The sequence below is a fragment of the Heteronotia binoei genome, chromosome 21 (genome assembly GCF_032191835.1).
Source record: "Heteronotia binoei isolate CCM8104 ecotype False Entrance Well chromosome 21, APGP_CSIRO_Hbin_v1, whole genome shotgun sequence".
Classification (NCBI taxonomy): Eukaryota; Metazoa; Chordata; class Lepidosauria; order Squamata; family Gekkonidae; genus Heteronotia; species Heteronotia binoei.
Genome location: NC_083243.1, coordinates 188,309,674 through 188,332,631, shown reverse-complemented (window position 1 = coordinate 188,332,631; position 22,958 = coordinate 188,309,674). Strand labels below are relative to the sequence as shown.

Genomic DNA, 22,958 nt, shown 5'->3' with positions numbered 1-22,958 from the left:
GGAACAGAAGACCAGAACCGGCTCTAGGGGTTCTACCGCCCTAGGCAGAACCCCACGCACGCCCCCCCCCCGTGTGCTCCTGGGGGGGGAGATATTCTTCGCATGCCGGTGATGATGTCATCACGCCAGCCAGCAGGCAAGCCCAAAAGCCCTGGGTGGTGCACACAAGTGCTGCCGCAATGCCGCTTTTCTTCACAGGGCAAACATTGTCTGTGCTTGTCGGAGCCTTCAAAGGAAGCCTCCAAAGAGTTCCCAGTTTTACTGCTGTCTGCTGCTTTTGGACTGAAAGCAGCTGGGTGGGCAGCACCTTCCCATTGCGCTCGTCAGCTCCAACTAGTGCAATGGGAAGGTGCCACCACCCAGCCACTTTTAACCCAAAAGCAGCAGGCAGCAGTAAAATGGGGTGCTCTTCGGAGGCTTCCTTGGAAGCCTTCAACAAGCATAGGCAATGTTTGCCCTGCGAAGAAAAGGCAATGTTTGCCCTGTGAAGAAAACCGCCCAGGGCTCTCGGCTTGCCTGCTGGCTGTCACGATCGTGCCACATGAGAAGGGGGAGTAAGGGGGTACCCAGCAGCGTCCCCTGGCAGGGTGGCACCCTAAGTGGTCGCCTACCCTGCCTACTCCCATGTGCTGGCCCTGCAGAAGACACTGTGTCTGGGGCACTGTAGTTGGCTGAAATCAACAGAAGCAATGAACTGGTAACCAGAGGACTGTAAGAAGTTTGACACTCTGCAGAAAACTTTGTGAGGAGAAAGCCACAGGTTGGAACTCTTCAGAGAGGTTTGTGCAATTGCCTCAGTGCTTCCACTGTCCTGATTTAAGCTGTATTGCTGAGAGAGAAACTGCAAGCAACCTTGAGAAGCTGCTAGCTGTAACAAGTATTGGCTAGGATAGACTAGTAAGGTTTTTTGTTTTTTGTTTGTCTGTACACCTCTATTTTTTTATTCCGTCTTGTAAATAAACTGCATCCTCCTTATGTTTTAATTGGACGGAATTCTGGTCCTCATTACTAGTCTAATTGGGTGAATTTGCACTAAGTAGCAGACAAAAAGGAACCCTCTATTTTTGTTAATTGAAATTTTTCTCTAAATTAGAAATTCTGGACCCAGAAACGTGATGTTTTGACACCTCCCACCCTCCCCCTCCCCTCCCCTCCCCTCCCCTCCCCTCTCCTCTCCTCTCCTCTCCTCTCCTCTCCTCTCCTCTCCTCTCCTCTCCTCTCCTCTCCTCTCCTCTCCTCCTCCTCTCCTCTCCTCTCCTCTCCTCTCCTCTCCTCTCCTCTCCTCTCTCTTCTCTTCTCTTCTCTTCTCTTCTCTTCTCTTCTCTTCTCTTCTTCTTCTCTTCTCTTCTCTTCTCTTCTCTTCTCTTCTCTTCTCTTCTCTTCTTCTCCCTTTATTCTTCCACTGCCCCCTTCTTTTTATTTACCACCACCCCCCCCCAATTGCACCCAAGGTTACTACCACCCCCCTGAATCATTCCAGCGCCCCCAGGGGGCAATATCGCCCATTTTGGGAAACACTGGGCTAGACCAACTGCTGTATGCCTTCCCACCCACCCAACTAATTCAAAGAGTGATTCAGAGGATCATAGCTCTGAAAGCAGGACATATGCTGGTAGCTTCATTTTGGCCACAATGGTCATGGTTGCAAGACCTTATGAGGCTATCCTCCAAGAAACTGTGGTACCTCTCAATAGGAAGGACTTCTTCATCAAGAACAGGTTAAAGACTCCATGGTAAAACTGGCTTAAAATATTTGGATATAACATACCTCTAGAACAATGGCAAAACATATGACTGAAGGGTCTTAAATTTACATTAAGTATTAATTTGAAAGATAATTTTTACAGAATGATGTATTAATGATTTATGTCTCCAATTAGCTAAAATGTATAAAATATTTTGAGTAAATATTGGAAATGTGATCATTTGTGGTGGATGTGTACTAAAGCTAAAATACACACAGCTATTCAGAAGGTTTTAAAGATTAATATGCAGCTGAAACCAGAGACTTTTCTGTTAGGATTAATAGATAGACAATTAGGAAAAAAACACTTGGAACTTTATTTTTGTATATGACAATGGTGGAAAGATTATTATATGCTCAGAAATGGAAATATTCAATATTACCTACAGAGGATCAGAGGATGTATTCTTCTGGCATATAAGGCCAGGGGGCTGGATCCTCCAACAGGTTTAACTACTTGCTTGCTTAGGGGAGTGGCAACCTCAGCAGCCTATAGGCCTTTCTCTTCTTTAGGGGCCGTCTGCTGGGCATCCACTTGGAAGTCAGTTCATTTCTTTACCAAACACTGCCACATTGACAAGGTAGTTTTTGCTGGTGCAGCCTTCCATAGACAGATTCTGCAGCATACCTTTTCAGTCTAAGGTTTCAAAGGTTTTTTTACCCTCCTGGGGGGGTATACTGCTTTTCTGTGTCCCACATGTTCAGTCTGTCCCACCCTAAACCATTGGAGAATGGAAGGTTTGTTTTGCTTACTGTGAATCTCCCTTCTTGGTGGTCCTAGAGTGGGGCAGTCTCTTTCTCTCCCAGAAGTAGAGCCTAGTCTGTTTCTGGGGGTGGCCTTGATAAGGTATGTTGCTCAGGCCAGGGTATCCAAATATGCTTCTGAAGATCTTCTGTAGGTCCTTCTATAGGTCCTCTGTTCAATCTGTACCTTTGCTTTTTCACTCAGTTCTTTGGGTTGAAGTCTTTTTGTTTGGCTGTTGGTTCAGAGTTTTATTTCTTGTAATACTTATGCGTGAGTGATGGACTGCTTCAGAACCAGCCTGGGAAGCCCCTCACCCATGGAATCAAAATTGTCAGTGACCCTGCCTGCCTCCAGGGAGGGGCTACTTCCTACATGTTCAGAGTAGGTTTGTGCTTTTGGATTATCTGAGCTGAAACATGCCCCCCCCCCCAATATTTTTAGAATATTTAATCTGAATACTACAAATTAGGGACTCTTTGCCAGATGGTATAATTGATACCAAAAAAACTGAAATTGTTTGGCTTTTATTTGGATATTGGAAGAAGGCATTTCAAGAGATCATGGCCTCTTTAAATGCCTTGTCTAAGTTGTCCTGTGATTCAGCAGGTGCACTCAGAAGGCATTTAAATGTCTTTTGAGTTCACTTAGTGAGTTGTGGCATTGCTGCAGCACTTGGAAAAGGCAATAGGCTTTTAAAGAGACCATGGTTCTCTTTAAATGCCTTCTCCAAGCTGTGTGGTGGCAACCGTAGGACTTGGCAAGTGTACTCGCTGAGTTACCCTGTCACCACAGCGCTTGGAAAAGGCAATAGGCATTTAAAAAGACCAGTGGCGTGACCTGGAGGACAAGGTATTTTAAAGAGACTGCAATATCTTTAAATGCCTTTCCTTATCCATTTAAAGCAATGGAGGATGGAGGCACCATTTTGGGGAGCACATTGAATTGGACCCTCAGGTCCAATCTTTTTTAAACCTGGGGGGGAGGGGGTTGAGGAGAGAGCATTAGCAGTTATGCTGCAAATTTGGTGCCTTTACCTCAAAAAACAGCCCCCCCCCAGTGCTCCAGAGACACTTGGATCAGTTCTTTTTTATGCTCTATGGGGCCAAATCCCAATGCCATACCAATATTGGGATTCAGGAATATCAGAAAATATTTGTTGGGTTCAATATATCCAACCCCCCCAACCCCCCCCTTTTTTTTTGCACACCCCTAGTTCAGCCTGCCCCACCCTAGGACCATCATGAAGGGAGATTCACAGTAAGTGAAAGAACTCTTTCAATAAGAACATAGGAACATGTTGGATCAGGCCAGTGGCCCATCCAGTCTAACACTCTGTCACACAGTGGCAAAAAAAAAGTGCCATCAGGAGGTTCACTAGTGGGAACAGGACACTAGAAGCCCTCCAATTGTTGCCCCCCCCCCCACATCCAAGCACCAACAATACAGAGCATCACTGCCAAAGACAGAGAGTTCCAACAATACGCTCTAATAGCCGCTGATAGACCTCTGCTCCATATGTTTCTCCAATCCCCTCTTGAAGCTGGCTATGCCTGTAGCTGCCACCACCTCCTGTGGCAGTGAATTCCATGTGTTAATCATCCTTTGGGTGAAGAAGTACTTTTATCCGTTCTAACCCGACTGCTCAGCAATTTCATCGAATGCCCACGAGTTCTCGTATTGTGAGAAAGGGAGAAAAGTACTTCTTTCTCTACCTTCTCTGTCTCATGCATAATCTTGTAAACCTCTATCATGTCACCCCGCAGTCGACGTTTCTCCAAGCTAAAGAGCCCCAAGCGTTTTAACCTTTCTTCATAGGGAAAGTGTTCCAACACTTTGATCATTCTAGTTGCCCTTCTTTGCACTTTTTCCAATGCTGTAATAACTTTTTTGAGGTGTGGTGACCACAATTGCACACAGTACTCCAAATGAGGCTGCACCATCAATTTATACAGGGGCAATATGATACTGGTTGATTTGTTTTCAATTCCCTTCCTAATAATTACCAGTACAGCATTGGCCTTTTTATTGCAGTTGCACACTGTCTTGACATTTTCAGTGAGTTATCTACCATGACCCCAAGATGTCTCGGTCAGTCTCCTGCAGTTCACACCCCATCAACTTGTATTTAGGATTTTTGGCCCCAATGTGCATTACCTTGCACTTGGCCACATTGAACCTCATTTGCCACATTGATGCCCACTCACCCAACCTCAACAGATCCCTTTGGAGTGCCTCACAATCCTTTCTGGTTTTCACCACCCTGAACAATTTAGTGTCATCCGCAAACTTAGCCACTTCACTGCTTACTCCCAACTCCAAATAATTGATGAACAAGTTAAAAAGTATTGGACCTAGTACTGAGCCCTGGGGCACCCCACTACTTACTACCCTCCACTGAGAAAATGGCCCATTTATACTCACTCTCTGTTTCCTATTAGCAGTTTTTGATCCACAACAGGACTTGTCCTTGTACCCCATGACTCTTAAGCTTATTTAAGAGCCTTTGATGAGGAACTTTATCAAAAACTTTCTGGAAGTCAAGGTAAACAACATCTGTTGGGTCCCCCTTGTCCGCATGTTTTTCACCCCCTCAAAAAACTCTCTTCCCTTACAGAACCCGTGCTGAGTCTTTCTCGATAGCTTTTGTTCATCATTGCAATGTGCCTACTGATTCTCTCTTTAATAACAGTTTCCACCATCTTTCCCGGTATTGATGCCAGACTGACTGGCCTGTAATTTCCTGGATCTCCTCTGGAACCTTTTACATTTATCACACAGCTCTCTTATGGCAGAACTATGAATGTCAATTGCTCTTCCCCTTCCCCACAACATTTGTCATTTCTCCTTCCTGCCAGGAATGTAGCCTGAGGGCAGATGGCATCAGCATGTTTGGTGGACCTCATAGCCTATCTGTGCCCTTCTTCAAAATTCTATACAGGGAGTCTGATCATAGCAGGGTCATTGCACGCTCTCTGTATGATTTACCTTTTAATCTCAGCCGTTTGTATCAGAGTGTCATATCGTTTGTCCTTCGACGTGACACGTTTATCTTCCGCGTCTGCTATTACCGAGTAGATGTGCAGTGATTTATTTGATTATTTGTTTAAGTTACTAAGTTAAGGACTTTTTGATGGCAAAAAAGAGTTGAATTGGGCGCCTTTAAAAAAAAAAATCTGTTGGTCATTATTAATGCAAAATCCCTCTACAAATGGCAAGTGTTAGGGCTGAAGAATATATAAGAATATCGCCAGCTGTGAGAAATGTAAAAAAGAGGGTTTTTTTCTACCTAAACAATTGATTAATTCATATATAAGCTTAGGCAAATGTAATAGATTGAGACTCACAATTAATCAACTGAGATCTTTTGAATGGGCAACATTCCTGGTGAGAGTACAGTATTATGAGGCCTTATGAGTATTATGAGAAATATCTGGATGTAATTCATTTGTGCAAGCTGCAGTCTTTTATACCTCTCCCTCACAGTTCTTTCTGCATTTAGAGTTGTTTGCAGAAAGCTTAGTATTACTTGAGCTGCACATAGACATCCTGACAATTCAGCAGTCATGTAACCCGCAAATCTGAAACATATAGCCTGGTTTCCTTTGAGTTTCTCCAGAAGACCCGTACAATCATACAAAGAAAAAAAATCTTCCAGCTACAATGTATGATTTAGTCCTGAGAGTAGTACTCGTCACAGGACTGCAATGTGTTAATAGTATGATATCTTAAGAGAGATGTGTGAATAATCAGCTTAGGCGAAGGAGTGTAGGCAGGTAAGGCTGTCTTCAAATAATGCTATCCACAGTGAGGGAAGACATTACTCTTGTGGAATCTTGGGCTGTTTCTGAATCTGTGTTTTGTATCTGCTGTGAATATTTACGATGGCTTGGTGTGACAAGGCTATGCTTTTAGACCCGGGTTTATCCTCAGATTCTAACATGGAACAGGATGTTTCAGTATTCTTAGGGAGTTTACTGCTTGCAAATCAATAGTCCTTTTCTGTTCTTTCCAATACAGTATTTTATTTTACTTTCAGTTAGGAAACAGAAATCTCCTCTTCTGGATTTGCCCAGCTGGATCTATTTTGGGCATTCCCAGGATGATACGTATTTGGACTGAGTGCCTCATTAGAGAGCATTTCAGTTATCAAAGATTTCAGGTTTTCACGGCTGGTAACATCATTAGGGTTTGTAGAATCTTTCGGGATCAAGTGCCGTGTTCTACTGGAGAAAGTTTTCCTTCCAGACGTTTCGTTCTCAGCTGCGGAGAACATCCTCAGTGGCGTTGCAGCCGGAGCAGGCGCTCTGACCTTCTTGGCTGCTGTGCATTGAGTGCAATGCACATTGAGTGCAATGCACAGCAGCCAAGAAGGTCTGAGCGCCTGCTCCGGCTGCAACGCCACTGAGGATGTTCTCCGCAGCTGAGAACGAAACGTCTGGAAGGAAAACTTTCTCCAGTAGAACACGGCACTTGATCCCGAAAGATTCTACAAACCCTAAAGAGCATTTCAGTGTTTGGAGTCAGGAGTATATTAGTGTTCCATGTTTATTAGGAATGCCAGCTTATGACCCTTGAGCAGGGCGTCCACATTTAGCTAATTATTCAGTTAGATAATAAATGTTGCCTGGTCATTTTAAAATGTGCATGCTGAGATGCTGCCCCTGCTCTCAAGTTTATTAATTTAAACCGAGTTTGTTAAACTGCACTGAATATCAGTCTGCCGTGGACCTAGCTGATCAAATAAAAAGTTACATGGTATGTCTCTTATGCAAAAATTTTCAGAGCCACCTAAACTCATAATCCACTGTCGAAATTTTTCAAATTGCACGAATAAAGAAATAGGGGGTTTAATTCATCTTAATGGCAGTGTTTCACATTATAATTATGTATGATGTATAATTATACATTATTTGTGAATAGAGGGGTTTTGAGGGGCGCCTGGACTGGAGTTGTAATAGAGACTATGGCAACAGAAACAGACTAACTCTGCCACTGTTCCCACCACATATGAGGCTTAAACTTTTGGCTTTGACGATGACTAATGGCAGCAGACAAATGTTATCTTTTAGGGATTCTTTTAAACGTATAAAATTAATTTCTCCTATTGCTTCTGTCAATTATTAGGTGCGTGATGCAGCAATCAATAGCCTAGTAGAAATCTATAGACACGTAGGAGAACGTGTAAGGGCTGATCTCAGCAAAAAAGGATTGCCCCAATCTCGGTGAGTGACGATTGCTCTTTGATTTTGGGGTGGGGAAGGAGGCTGCTTCTATGGCTTCTGCCACTAATATTAAATATAAAACTGCATGCATTACTTCTCATTTGCCAAGCATCCTTATCGGTTGGGTCAGGAGAGGTCTGATCCTTAATGTTCTTTGGCTTGAAGTGATTGCAAAACAAGCTGCGGTTTTGTTTTCTTTTAAAAAACTTATTTATTGAATAGTGAATGTCATTTGTACGTTGTCTGTTTTGACAGTCTGTACAATTTGGTTGGATAAAAGATCCCCTCAGAATTTAAGTGCTGCCACTTTATTTTACCTTAATTTATCTGTTTAATAAATGAAAACTGAGACTGAGGGATGCACCAAATTTCCATTGTGTTTTGCTATAATTTATAGTTGAGTGTGCAGATTTGATATTCAGCGCACACTTCCAAAGTATACCTTTTCTTTTCTTGATGATTTTAACTCCTGCAATCTCCTTAGCAAAAGGACATCTCTCCCTCCACCAGTAGAATCAGTGGCAACACATCGCTGACTTCAGCCAAGGGAGAATTGTACTTGTTTGTGTTCTCATTGAAATGCTTTGTGATAACTGATTTTGTTGATCTCTCTCTTCCCCTCCCCCCTCTTAAAATCAGGCTGAACATAATTTTCACAAAATTTGATGAGGTCCAGAAATCAGGAACCATGATCCAGGGATCAGGTGGTGAGTAGAAATGCTGGTACACCTTTGCTGTCAAATGATATTGCTATAGTATAGTATTATCTGAGAAAGTCAGAGTGGGTTTTTTTGTTTTCCGATCCCCCCCTCCTCTTCTTTGAGAGTAGTGGAGAGAGGATAGAATGGATTCTCAATGTAATACTTCACCATTTAGGATCCCTCCTCCAACTTTGTATTCCAGTTGGTCATTACTCTGGTTCATTTTACAAATTATGTGAAAAATTTACTTGTATTAATGTAACTGGATGATGGTCTGGTGTTTTTAAAAATGGGGAAAGTAATGTATTTTTAACGTTCAGCTGGTGATCACGTCATTGCTGTTTGTTTAATGCCAGTATGTTGCTTTTTCATGGGGCTTCTAATGGTTTCCCATCCCAGCGGCTTAGATTCAGGAATTCTGTAGTACATCTCGGATCTTTCAGAGTGCCTATGCTTGTTATATTATCGAGAGCTTGATTTAACAATTATTAGGGACTCTGCTTTGGTTTGTGCGTGTATCGGTGTAGATTTACAGCAGAATATTGTGTTAACTTATTTAGAATCTGCTCATTCTATCAGCAATATCCTTTTCTTCTGGTCGAGTGATGTGGCCAAAGATCCATCTCTTGCGGTGTCCAGATGTGGCAGTTTTTGTTTCTTGATGTTTTGTTGCTTCTTGCCCTGATTTAGCCTTCAGTACCCTGACCTATTCATTCTGGATTAGTTTTTGAAGTGGGCACAATGCTAACATATCATGGTGGGGAGAAGTGCAGGGGGAATAGAAGGATATATTTCCTTCTTTCCCCCCCTACTGGTGTTTCCTTCACCCGTGGGGTTGGTTCAGGGAGCAGCTGGCTGCTCCTCTTTGGAGCCAATTAAATTGTGTTTTGTTTAATTAGACATAGCAATTAAAACTTATTGCATTGAGACAAACGCAACTAACTGTAGGATGGAGTGGCTTTTTGTATTGACAGGACAGAGGTCGGCATCACAGACTCTCTTAAAGCTGTATTATGCTGCTTGGATTATTCTTTTATTTGTTATAACTAAAAAAAAGGTTTTAAAAGTCTGTTTGCGCTTTTCAAAAATACGTTGGGATTTTAATTTTTAACAACAGCAACTGCTACTGCTACAAGCAGCTTTGCGAACAGACTTGAGCAGGTTCTCTGCACTGCCAGCATAGAAATATATACGCCTGAGCTTCGGCCCCAGACCGTAGGACAGGTTGTATTGGGCTGCAGCAGCAGTGGTCACAGCCTGTAGTGTTCACAGGTGATAGTGGTGGGTTAGGCCTGGTTACCCCTACTGCCTCACTGGACATGTATGCCAGCACTACAGGTTGCTGCAGTGTAGGGTTGCCAATCCCCAGGTGGGGGCAGGGGATCCCCCCCCCGTTTGGAGACCCTCACCCCGCTTCAGGGTTGTCAGAAAGCGGGGGGAGGGGAGGGAAATGTCTGCTGGGAACTCTATTATTCCCTATGGAGATTTAGAAAATCATGAAGAATTGATCCGCGGGTATCTGGGGCTCTGGGGGGGCTGTTTTTTGGGGGGTAGAGGCACCAGATTTTCAGTATGGCATCTAGTGCCTCTCCCCAAAATACCCTCCAAGTTTCAAAAAGATTGGACCAGAGGGTCCAATTCTATGAGCCCCAAAAGAAGGTGCCCCCATCCTTCATTATTTCCTATGGAAGGAAGGAATTGAAAAGGTGTTCCGTCCCTTTAAATGTGATGGCCAGAACTCCCTTGGAGTTCAGTTATGCTTGTCACAGCCTTGATCTTGGCTCCACCCCTAATGTCTCCTGGCTCCACCCCCCAAAGTCTCCTGGCTCCACCCCCAAAGTCCCCAGATATTTCTTGAATTGGACTTGGCAACCCTACTGCAGTGGCTTTTCATCCCTCCTTCCTCTGATGTAAAGGCTGTTGGGAAGGCCACCTTGGCTCCTGCTTACCCCTGTGCCTGTTGATTCCCCTGTGGTGATGGCTGCTAGGAGCAGTGGTGGCAGCTTCCACTGAGCAAGTGGAAGCTGCACTTGTTCAGAGGGGTGGGTGAACAAGAACTAAACTGCAGCCACTCTTCACTTTTCTGTAACAAGGGTGTGTCTGGAAAGGGGCTGCTGAACAGCACATTGCTGGGAGCCCTAGCACAGACCCTACCTTAGGGAATTTACATTTTTAAAATTAACTGCTCTTAGTAAAATTAATAACACTTGCTATCTTTTGTGTTAGAGGCGAATGCACCTATGCGTGATGAGATTGCTGCAATAGCTCATCTAGGGTGGCCGTTATTTCAGGTGGCAGTGGTGTTTGCAACCACCCTGGGAATAGGAATATAGAAAACCTAGGAACGTGGTCAGGTTCTAAACCGAAGAGGGGACAAGCTGCGTTGTTGAGAATTTACTGCTTTATATTCAGAAGAATTTAACATTGTTTTGAAGTAATACTGCAGATATATCTAGGGCAGATGTATTTTTAGTTTAACTGATTGTGTTGCATACAATACAGGTGTTTGATATCAGCTGTAATCTGTGAGATGATATTGTAGCACATTTTAATGGTACATATATTGATTTGAAGCTGTTCTGGCAACTGACAGTGCATCTTAACTGAGCCTACCTCTGGACAATGACCAAAAAGGGAGAGTCTACATGGAGCAATTCCTAAGTGGCCAGGGCAAGAGACCAAATAATTATAAGAACATAAGAGAAGCCATGTTGGATCAGGCCAACGGCCCATCAAGTCCAACCCTCTGTGTCACACAGTGGCAAAAAATGTTATATACACACACACACTGTGGCTAATAGCCACTGATGGACCTGTGCTCCATATTTTTATCTAAACCCCTCTTGAAGGTGGCTATACTTGTGGCCGCCACCACCTCCTGTGGCAGTGAATTATGTGTTTTATGTGTTATGTGTTTGCCATCAGGTTGATAAACGCAGTGTTATTTTTTGTTTGGCTGTTTTGCTGGCATTATAACAACTTAGAAAATAGTTTACTGAATTTGAGTTTCCATACCCTGGACTTCCCATGTTTGTTGTTGTTTTCTCCACTGTTGATGCCATGACAATTTGCTTTGCTGTAATGTTGAGCAAAGAAGGAGCTTAGTTTAAGCCTGACATCCTAATTTTTCAGTGGTCTGATTTAATGTATAAATGTGGGTGTGAGTGTAGAAGAAATTACATTTACCGGTAGACGCTATAGACGGTTCTTGAGTGACAGTGGATGACTTTCAGGTCTTCATGACCAGAAAAAGCCCGGTTCCAATAACGGTGCTTATTCCTACAAAGGTGACCTTTTATGATTTGCATTTGTTTTACGGTTTTAGCATTGGGAGGTGTTTTATTTTTTTGTTGGATTTCTTTCTGTTTTAATCTGCCCCTTCTCCTTTGCCCCACCGCAAGCAGACCTGGAGAACAATACCCTGTACCTTTACTAGAAATTTAGAGCGCGGAAATGGGCAGCTTAATCTTTCATGGCATGGAGAGTAAGGAACATCATCTGGTAAATGGCATCCTATTAGGCCTCTGTTAAAGGGATTGAACATTTTGTGTCCAGGCATTTGGCAACCCTAACTACAGGTCAGTAAATAATCTTAACCGGAAGCAAGAGCCGGTGGGAGTCACTTTTTGAATCACTGCTCTCCATGAAATAGAACTTTGCTAATGCCTTTCTTGGTGCCACCAGCTGTTTTTAGGAAGTAGGTGGGGCAGGGTGAAGCATTGTCCGAGAGGGACTTCTGATTGGCTGTGCAGATTTTTAAAAAGTTGCTCCAGCAGCAGCTGCCTCCACAGCTCAAAGATCTTCACTGAGTGACTGAAGGTAAGCTGTGTGTATGCAAGCATTTCTTTTAACAATATGTTTATTTTAAAAGGCATCCTGTTACGAGGTGCCGCCTGAAATATTAATGTTGCCGTTGGAGTTATGCATGGCGTCACTTCCTGACCTTTTGTAGTTGGCTCTGCCCCCTTGTGGCAGCCGTTTTGTGCTTGGTTGTACCCCCTGTGATAGCCATTTTGTAGTTGTGGCCATTGTCTTGTTTTTAGAATTCTGAATGTTCCAGCAGGCTTGAAAAGGTTGGGGACCCTGGGATGGAAGGTAGACAGAGTTATAAGAATTGTACTAAGATCAGTGCAAAGGCCAGGTCCTTCCTAAGCATAACATGACTGAAACATCCCTGGGATAAAAATGTCCATGATAGTTGATTTCAATTGCCTGCCTCCCATTATCAAGCTATAATATGAGGGCATGAGCTAGTGTACTACAGAACTGATAAAGCTGTTTTCCTGTTTTCTTCACAGTTCGAGCAGCCTCCCATCAATTTACAAGAGGCGAATAAATTCTGTTTTTAAGAAATTATATTTTGCATTAAGTTCAGGTTTAATTTCAAATCAGATTATTTTTTGAAATACAGATTTATTACAGCTTAAACTTTAAAAATGGTATGCCGGTTTAAAAGAAAACATTAATTTTTATCTGGCTCGTCTGACAGCCAAGCATGCATCAGCATAACTGACACAACAAGGATTATGCTGGCGTGCAAATATGCATAGGGGATGCTTGTCTGCAGAGAGTGTGAAATACACCTGTAAGTTTGTGCTTATATATGGTGTTATGCATATATCCCCTAGATCCCCATCAGTCTGGCTTCCGCCCGGAGACAGTACCGGTCGCCATTGTAGATGATCTTCAATCGGGGCGGTTCGGCAGTGCTGATGTTGTTAGTCCTGTCGGCTGGATTCAGTACAGTCGACCATCAGCTGCTGACCGCCTTGCTGACACAGGGATTCGGGGGTTAGCTTTACAATGGCTTTCCTCTTTCCTTCAAGGTTGGGGGCAAAGGGTGGTGATTGGGGGACAGTCATCCCAGAGACACCTGCTTAACTGCGGTGTGCCTCAGGGAGCGGTGCTTTCCCCAATGTCGTTTAACATCCATGTGCGCCCCCTTGACCAGATTATCCAGAGTTATTGGTTGGATAATTGCCATCAGTATGCGGATGACACCCAGCTCTGTTTACTGATGGACAGCTGGTCTGACTGTGTCCCAGAAAATTTGGACCTGGCGCTGCAAGCCGTGGCTGGATGGCTCAGGCTGAGTCAACTGAAGCTGAATCTGATGAAGACAGAGGTCCTTTGCCTGAATTGCGGCGGCCCTGGCAGGGAAATCTCCCTACTGGCTTTTGACAGAGCGCCACTTACAATGTGCTCAGGGTTTGAAGCCTGGGGGTGCTACTGCAGCCTTCCCTAACAATGGTGGCCCAGATAGCAGTTACTGCCAAATCTGCCTTTTACCATCCTAGGCAGGTAAGGCAGTTGGTTCCCTTCCTCAAGCACGGTGACCTGGCAACTGTGATCCACGCTACTATCACTTCAAGATTGTACTACTGTAATGCCCTCTACATGGGGCTGCCCTTGTCCCGAATCTGGAAACTGCAGCTGGTGCAGAATGCGGCAGCCAGGCTGCTATTGGGGCTCTCCACACGGGAGCACATACAACCTGGGCTGCAGATGCTGCACTGGCTGCCAGTGGTATACTGGATTTGCTACAAGGTGCTGGTTATTACGGCTGAGGAACTGTTTACCTTAGGGACCGTCTCTCCCCACATGTCCCCCAGAGGCTACTTAGATCAGGAACACAAAACTTGCTATTGATCCCCGGGCCGGGGGAGGCAAAACTGAAAACAACTCAAGAAAGAGCCTTCTCAGTTGCAGCCCCTCACTGGTGGAACCAACGGCCTGAGGAGGTCAAAGCCTTGCGGGATCTTGCCCAGGTCTGCAAGGTGTCATGGGTGCTGGGGACCCTTCAGAGGAAGTTGAGTCTGATGAGGAAACTGTGCCCCTGCCACCTGCACCAGTGCCCCTGCCTCCTGCTGGAGAAGATCCCAGCCCCCCTGCCTCGCCCTCTCGGGTGGCTCGTGTGCGTGACCGCCTCCGGCAGGACCTCAGGGATCGGAGGAGGGCGGCACGCTCACAAGCAAGACGCTCCCTGAGCCCTGAGTTCTGAGAGGATTCTGGCCCTTCTAAGAGCAAGGATGCTTGAGTGGTAACAGGATCCTGGCTGCCTCCCTGAGCCAGCAATTAGCCCAAACGGGCAACAGCCAGCAGAGGGCTATATAGCTGTGGGCTTTGGGAGGAAGCTTTGTGGAAGCAACTAGTCATCTCCCTGACATTCTAGCATCCACTCCGGCTTGACTTTGGTTCCTGACTCCCTGACTTTGGCTTTGGACTTCTGGACTCCCTGACCTCGGCTTCTGGACCTCAGACCTGCGATACTTCTACAGTGATTCGGATTTGGCGCCTCGGACCCTCCTGCTTACTGGCTACAGACCTCGGACTGCCTCGGGACTTTGCCTGACCCGGCCCCAGCCGTGACAGATTGCTTCCACCGACAAACACCCACTCCACAGGATGGATGCTGAAGCAAGTGAAACCACAGAACTACTGGCTGCGCTCCAAGCCCAGGTACAGCAGCTAACACAGGCAGTAGTGCACTTGCAGCAACAACCTGCGGCCAGTGCTCCAGCCAAGTGCCCAGTTCCCCCACCTGACAGATTTGGGGGTGCCGTGGAAGAATTTCCTGCCTTCCTAGCACAGTGTCGGCTGTACTTTGAACTGAGAGCACGGGACTTCCTCAATGACAAAACCAAGGTGTGTTTCGTCATCAGTCTGTTAAAGGGGCAGGCGGCCAAATGGGCCACACCCTTACTGGTCGCGTCCTCTCCCCTACTGACTGATTACCAGGGGTTTGAGGCCCACCTGTCTGCTGCTTTCTCAAACCCAGTCCAAGCAGCCACAGCCAACCGGAAGATCAGGGCACTGAAACAAGGCAACTCCTCGGTGGCTCAATATGCCACTGAATTCAAGCTCCTGACCCAGGACTTGGCGTGGAATGAGGCTGCCCAGAAGGACCAGTTTACTGAGGGGTTGGCAGAGGAGGTCCTGGATGAACTGGCCAGGGTGGAGCAGCCACCCACGCTCCAAGAACTTATCACCCTCTGCCTCCGCATCGATGGCCGCCTGGAAAGTCGCCGCCAAGCCAAGACCAGAGGGCGCCAGCTCCCTGCGCCGTGCTACCTGGCTCCTCGCCCGTCCCCAGCTAGTACCAGCACCAAGGATGAGCCTATGCAGCTTGGAGCTGCTCGACCCCGCCTGACCCCAGAGGAAAAGACCAGACGCCGCACGCAGAATCTGTGCCTCTACTGCGGCACGGCAGGCCACTATGCCTCTGGCTGCCCTGCTAAGCATCGGATACCTGGACCTTCGCTGCCACCGCCGCCAAAAGGGCAGCCCCAGGCGTAAGTGGACCCCCCAGCCTGGGGCGACTAGCTGGGTCCTCCGAACAGCGGGCTGATACCCCAGGGCCATTCCTGCTACCAGTCAAACTCCGTCTGCCTGACGAACGCTGGCTGTTCGTGTATGCCATGCTGGACTCGGGAGCGGCCCACTGTTTTATAGATGCCGCCTTTGTGAAGCAGCACCAGATCCCTGTGCAGACAAAAGGGATTCCGTCGCTGGTGGAGGCTATTGACGGGCGCCTCCTCCGTTCTGGCCCCGTCACCCAGGAGACCTGTCCCATCACCTTCCACGTCCAGCAGCACCAAGAACAGCTGCGGTTTGATGTCGCCCGCATGCCTCGCTTCCCGCTGATTCTAGGCCTTTCCTGGCTGAAGCTGCACAACCCCATCGTGGACTGGGCCCAGCAGGAACTACGCTTCCGAGACCCATGCCCCCATCTGACTCCTCCCACCACTCTAGCAGCTGGCATCCCGAGTGGTGGTCCTCAGCTCCCTCAGAAGTATGTGGACTTTGCTGATGTCTTCGAAGAGACAGGAGCTGATCAGCTTCCCCCTCACCGGCCCTATGACTGTGCCATTGATTTGGTACCTGGGGCACCACTCCCGGTGGGGCGTCTGTATCCAATGTCGGAGCCGGAGTTGGCAGCTCTGCGAGACTTCCTGGACAAGAACCTGAAACGCGGATTCATCCGACCCTCAACCTCTCCCCTATCTGCTCCAGTGCTCTTCGTGAAGAAGAAAAGTGGGGAGCTCCGGCTGTGCAATGACTACCGGGCCCTGAACAAGATCACCATCCGCGACCGGTACCCTCTACCACTGATCCCTGAACTCTTGGATCGCCTAAAGGGGGCCCAAATCTACACCAAGCTGGACCTCCGTGGAGCGTACAATTTGGTGCGCATACGGCCCGGAGACGAATGGAAGACCGCGTTTGGGACCCGATACGGGCAGTACGAGCACCTGGTAATGCCCTTCGGACTGACCAATGCCCCCGCTGTCTTCCAGAGGTTCATGAATGACATATTCCGGGACCTGCTCGACCGCTTCGCGATCATATACCTGGATGACATCCTAATTTACTCCCGCAATCCTGCCCAGCACGCCGAGCACGTCCGCCAGGTCCTGCAGCGCCTACGAGCCCATGGTCTCTACGCCAAGCTGGAGAAGTGCGACTTCGACCTGCGCTCCGTCGAGTTCCTTGGGCACATCGTGTCACCGCAGGGGATCCTCATGGACCCGAAAAAAGTAGAAGCGGTCCTGACCTGGCAGGCTCCTCAGAATCGCAAAGACCTGCAGCGGTTCCTCGGTTTTGCCAACTACTATCGGCAATTCATCCCGGCCTACGCATCCCTGACCACACCCCTGACTCAACTACTCCGCCCCAAAGAACCCTTCCACTGGTCCCCAGAGGCCGATAACGCCTTCTCCACCCTGAAGACTCGCTTTGCCACCGGGCCACTCCTGAGATACCCCGACCCCCAGCTTCCCTTTACGGTGGAAGCTGATGCCTCCAACGTGGCCCTGGGAGCAGTGCTGTCCCAGCGCGAGGAGCCGTCCCAGCCACTACAGCCCTGCGCCTATTACTCGCGGCAGCTCACTGCTGCAGAGAGGAACTATACCATCTGGGAGAGGGAGTTGCTCGCGATCAAGGCGGCGTTTGAGGTTTGGCGACATTACCTCGAAGGGGCTCGCCACCCTGTTCAAGTGCTCACCGATCACCGGAACTTGGAACACCTCCAGACCACCCGCCGTCTCAACCAGCGCCAGATCCGGTGGTCCCTATTCTTCTCTCGCTTCGACTTCCGGATCTCCTACATCCCCCATACCCAGAACCGGAAAGCAGACGCGCTCTCCCGGAAACCGGAATACGCCCCTGCCTCAACTGAGGCCGCGCCCGCTGCTCCAATCCTGCCGCCCTCAGTATTTGCAGCCACCTCCACTTCACCAGCACTCACGGAGGACATTCGGGCTAGCCAGGCCAATGATCCCTGGGTCCAGCAACACCTCCAGGCTCTCCAAGATGACCCAACAGGGGAGTTCACGACTCGAGGCGGCCTCTTGCTACACCGCGAACGCCTCTATGTGCCGCCCGGGCCCTTGCGGGCAGAAGTGCTACGCCTGACCCACGACTCGTTACCCGCCGGGCACTTTGGACAGCATAAGACCACCCACTTGCTGACAAGGGAATTCTGGTGGCCACGAGTTCGCGCTGATGTTGCCCGCTATGTCAGCTCCTGTGACGTCTGCCGACGGGCCAAAGACATCCCAGCCAAACCCTCAGGGTTGCTGCAGCCCTTGCCCACATCTTCAGGACCCTGGGATACCATCTCGATGGACTTCATCACGGAACTTCCACGCTCCAAGGGTCAGACTTGTATCTGGGTGGTCGTCGACCTATTTACCAAGATGGCCCACTTTGTTCCGTGCCCGAAACTCCCCACAGCTCAGGAGACGGCCCAGCTTTACCTGCAACACATCTTTCGTCTGCATGGACTCCCAGCCCATCTGATCTCCGATCGGGGCCCTCAGTTCTCCTCTCGGTTCTGGCAAGCCCTCCATTCCAGCCTGGGTACTCGAGTGCACCTGTCCTCGGCCTACCACCCACAGACAGATGGCCAGACAGAGCGCACCAATGCCACGCTAGAGCAATATCTCCGCTGTTACACCTGTTACCAGCAGGATGACTGGACCACTCTATTGCCCCTAGCGGAGTTTGCATACAACAACGCGGTCCATTCATCCACCCAAATGACCCCGTTTGCTGCAACCTACGGGTACCACCCTCGGTTCTTCCCAGCGATCCTACCACCCACGAATGTCCCCGCCGTCGATGCCTACCTGCAAGAACTCCGTGCCAGCCAAGACTTGCTCCGAGAGCAGCTACAGCAAGCCAAGGAGGCATATAAACGGGCTGCGGACCGAAAGAGGCAAGAAGGCCCTCCAGTGCAGCCGGGGGATCAGGTGTGGCTCTCAACTCGCTACCTGCGCCGGCCTGGTCGGTCTCACAAGCTGGATGCACGGTTCATTGGACCCTACCCCGTCGTTGAACAAATAAACCCCGTCGCCTTCAGGCTCCAGTTGCCACCCCACCTCCGCATTCACCCCGTGTTTCATCGCTCCCTCCTTGTTCCGGCTGCACCCCCTGACCCAGCTCGGACTCCTTCCCCACCGCCGCCACCACCAGTGTTGGTGGATGACGAGGAAGAATATGAGGTGCGCCAGATCCTGGACTCCCGGTACCATCGTGGAGGCCTCCAGTACCTGGTGGACTGGGAGGGATACGGCCCAGAAGACCGGTCTTGGGAGCCCGAGGACAATCTTCATGCCCCGGACTTGGTGCACCAGTTCCACAACGACCACCCCGACCTTCCAGGTCCCTCGACGGAGGGGGGCCCTGGGGGGGGGATAGTGTCATGGGTGCTGGGGACCCTTCAGAGGAAGTTGAGTCTGATGAGGAAACTGTGCCCCTGCCACCTGCACCAGTGCCCCTGCCTCCTGCTGGAGAAGATCCCAGCCCCCCTGCCTCGCCCTCTCGGGTGGCTCGTGTGCGTGACCGCCTCCGGCAGGACCTCAGGGATCGGAGGAGGGCGGCACGCTCACAAGCAAGACGCTCCCTGAGCCCTGAGTTCTGAGAGGATTCTGGCCCTTCTAAGAGCAAGGATGCTTGAGTGGTAACAGGATCCTGGCTGCCTCCCTGAGCCAGCAATTAGCCCAAACGGGCAACAGCCAGCAGAGGGCTATATAGCTGTGGGCTTTGGGAGGAAGCTTTGTGGAAGCAACTAGTCATCTCCCTGACATTCTAGCATCCACTCCGGCTTGACTTTGGTTCCTGACTCCCTGACTTTGGCTTTGGACTTCTGGACTCCCTGACCTCGGCTTCTGGACCTCAGACCTGCGATACTTCTACAGTGATTCGGATTTGGCGCCTCGGACCCTCCTGCTTACTGGCTACAGACCTCGGACTGCCTCGGGACTTTGCCTGACCCGGCCCCAGCCGTGACACAAGGCCTGTAAGACGATACTGTTTCAGTTAGCATTTAACTGAAATGCTGACCACCATCACTGAGATGCTAGATCTAATGGATGTTTAAGATAATTGAATGCCATCTTAAAACTGTACTGAAATTAGCACCAAATTATTTTTAAACTGTTTTAATCTTAATTCTTCTAATGTATATGTTTTTATTGTATACTATGGACTGTGAGCTGCCCTGAGCCTGGTTCAGCGGGGAGGGCAGGATATAAATCCAGAGAGAGTGAGAGTGTGTGTGTGTGAGAGAGAGTGAGAGTGTGAGAGAGAGAGTGTGTGAGAGAGAGTGTGAGAGTGAGAGAGAATGTGTGAGAGTGAGAGAGAGAGAATGTGAGAGAGTGTGTGTATGAGTGTGAGAGAGTGTGAGAATGAGAGAGTGTGTGTGAGAGTGTGAGAGAGTGTGTGTGTGAGAGTGTGTGAGAGAGAGTGTGTGTGAGAGTGAGAGTATGTGTGTGAGAGAGAGTGTGTGAGAGTGAGAGAGTCCGTGTGAGAGAGAGAGTGTGAGAGAGAGAGTGTGTGTGAGTGAGAGAGAGTGTGTGTGAGAGAGAGTGAGAGTGAGAGTGTGCGTGAGAGAGTGTGAGAGTGAGTGAGTGTGTGTGTGAGAGAGCGAGTGTGAGAGAGAGAGAGAGTGTGTGTGTGTGAGAGAGAGTGAGAGTGTGTGAGAGAGTGTGAGAGTGAGAGAGTGAGAGAGAGAGTGTGTGTGAGAGTGAGAGTGTGTGTAAGAGAGAGAGTGTGTGTGCGAGAGAGTGAGAGTGTGAGAGTGAGAGAGTGTGTGTGAGAGTGAGTGTGAGAGAGAGTGTGAGAGTGAGAGTGTGTGTGAGAAAGTGTGAGAGAGTGTGTGTGTGAGAGTGAGTGTGAGTATGTGTGAGAGTGTGAGAGTGTGTGTGAGAGAGTGAGAGTGTGAGTATGAGAGAGAGTGTGAGAGTGTGAGAGAGTGTGTGTGAGAGTGAGAGAGATTGTGTGTGGGGGAGAGAGTATGTGTGTGTGAGAGAGAGTGTGAGAGTGAGAGAGTGTGTGTGAGAGAGTGAGTGTGAGAGTGAAAGAGAGAGTGTAAGAGAGTGAGAGTGTGAGAGAGTGTGAATGAGAGAGAGAGTGTGAGAGTGAGAGAGAGTGTGTGTGAGAGTGAGAGAGATTGTGTGTGTGTGAGAGAGAGTGTGTGTGAGAGAAAGTGTGAGAGTGAGAGTGAGTGAGTATGAGTTTCATGCTGTGGAGACCTATAACACACTTCAGGGTATCCAAGGCAATGATTCCAGGAAAACAAAATACGCCTAAGAATTAGGGTTGGGTTGTAGTTTATTTTGCTTGCTTGTGCCTAATCTTCACAAATTACAAAGGGTACCCACCCAGTCTCCTGTTTTGATCTGTTTGTGTAGGTCTAAGTGGGTACTAGGGATGCCAGATCACCTACTATGATGGGAGCACAGCAATCCCATGTGTTGCCAGCCAGCACTGCAAAGGCCAGTGGGGGAAATATGCTGATGTGCAGTGTAACTTCTGGCAAACATCAGATGTGACATCATGACATTGTGGAGATGTTGCTCTAGGATTTGCTGATGTCACTTCCATTTTTCTCCAGAAGTGCTATCGCACATTGGCATGACAGTGTTGGACTTGTTTCCATCCTCCAAATCCTAGGTCTGCCACACCATGGCTTGGACTGATGAAACGAGCGGGGGAGGCAAAGACCTCCTCAAGGAGAGCCAGTTTGGTGTAGTGGTTAAATGCATGGACTCTTACCTGGAAGAACCAAGTTTGACTCCCCACTCCTCCACTTGCACCTGCTGGAATGGCCTTGGGTCAGCCATAGCTCTGGCAGAGGTTGTCCTTGAAAGGGCAGCTGCTGTGAGAGCCCTCTCAGCCCCATCCACTTCACAGGGTGTCTATTGTGGGGGAGGAAGGGAAAGGAGATTGTGAGCCGCTCTGAGACTCCAGCCTTGAAAGGGCAGCTGCTGTGAGAGCGCTCTCCAGCCCCACCCACCTCACAGGGTGTCCATTGTGGGGGAGGAAGGTAAAGGAGATTGTGAGCTGCTCTGAGACTCTTCGGAGTGGAGGGCGGGATATAAATCCAATATCATCATCTTCTTCTTCTTCCTTGGCCCACCTCCCTTTCCTTCACTCATCCAGTTCTCCCTGCACCAAACAAGCTGTCTCCCACTCCCCAGCCTGGGGACAGTAGGAAAAACCCCCTGGAGTTTATTGTTATTCCTTAATTTAGAATTCCAAACATAAAAATAGCAAATAATCAGGCACAGGGAGAAGGGAAGTGATCAGCCACATGACAGCAATGGCCTTGAGGGATGTGAATGTGAGGATCTGGGCAAGGCGAAAGAACCAGAAGAAATGCCATGTTCGTGGTGCCACTCTCCGTTTGCTTTGGTCCCATGCCCCTTAGGCAGGCAGTGGCAGAGTCTGACTATGGGGCTCTCCTCCAGCCCACAGTTCCCTCAGGCCCTCTTATAAAGAGCTGCGTCCAGACACCCCCCACCCCTCCCCATTTCTTTTGCAACCAGCCTTGGATCTGGAAGAGCAATTCTGTTTTGCTTGGCAGCAGGAGAACATCCAAATAGGACTAGAGTTCCCTCTAACCTGAGTTAGCATGAGCTAGCTTACAGATTTTTAGCCTCCTGCTCACACATTTTTGTCTTAGCTCAGGAAGGATGACCTGAGTTAGAATCATAGAGTTGGAAGGGACCTCCAGGGTCATCTAGTCCAACCCCCTGCACAATGCAGGAAATTCACAAATACCACCCCCCAACAAGTTCACAGGATTCGCATTGCTGTCAGATGGCCATCCAGCCTTTGTTTAAAAACAAGTTGTTGGCTTGGTGCCGTATAAATAAAGAAAAAGATACTAGATTTATATCCTGTGGTCAGTCTTCTTTACCTTCCCCCTCCCCCAACAACAGACACCCTGTGAGGTAGGTGGGGCTAAGAGAGCTCTTACAGCAGCTGCCCTTTCAAGGACAACTCCTATGAAAGCTATGGTTGACACAAGGCCATTCCAGCAGGTGCAAGTGGAGGAGTGGGGAATCTAACCTGGTTCTCCCAGATAAGAATCCACGCACTTCATTAAACTGACTACACCAAAGTGCACTGTACTGACCCCAGAGCACAATAATTTATGCAGTAGCTCACAAAGTAGAATTTTGCTCTCAAGACTGCAACTTAGAGGGAAAATTGATTAAGATTAATTGTCAGTCACGTTTTTGCAAGCAAATTGCCAG

General features: G+C 48.4%; 1 protein-coding gene across 17 annotated transcripts in view; it reads left to right on the top strand.

Annotated features, from left to right (window-relative positions):
- Positions 1-22,958, top strand: part of CLASP1 (cytoplasmic linker associated protein 1) — a 400,778-nt gene that overhangs the window by 113,943 nt on the left and 263,877 nt on the right. For all 17 annotated transcript variants that reach the window (XM_060262849.1, XM_060262864.1, XM_060262857.1 and 14 more), the window contains 2 exons: positions 7,614-7,711; positions 8,351-8,418. In XM_060262849.1, coding sequence (XP_060118832.1) covers positions 7,614-7,711; positions 8,351-8,418 — 166 coding nt within the window. The remainder of the gene's footprint in view (positions 1-7,613; positions 7,712-8,350; positions 8,419-22,958) is intronic.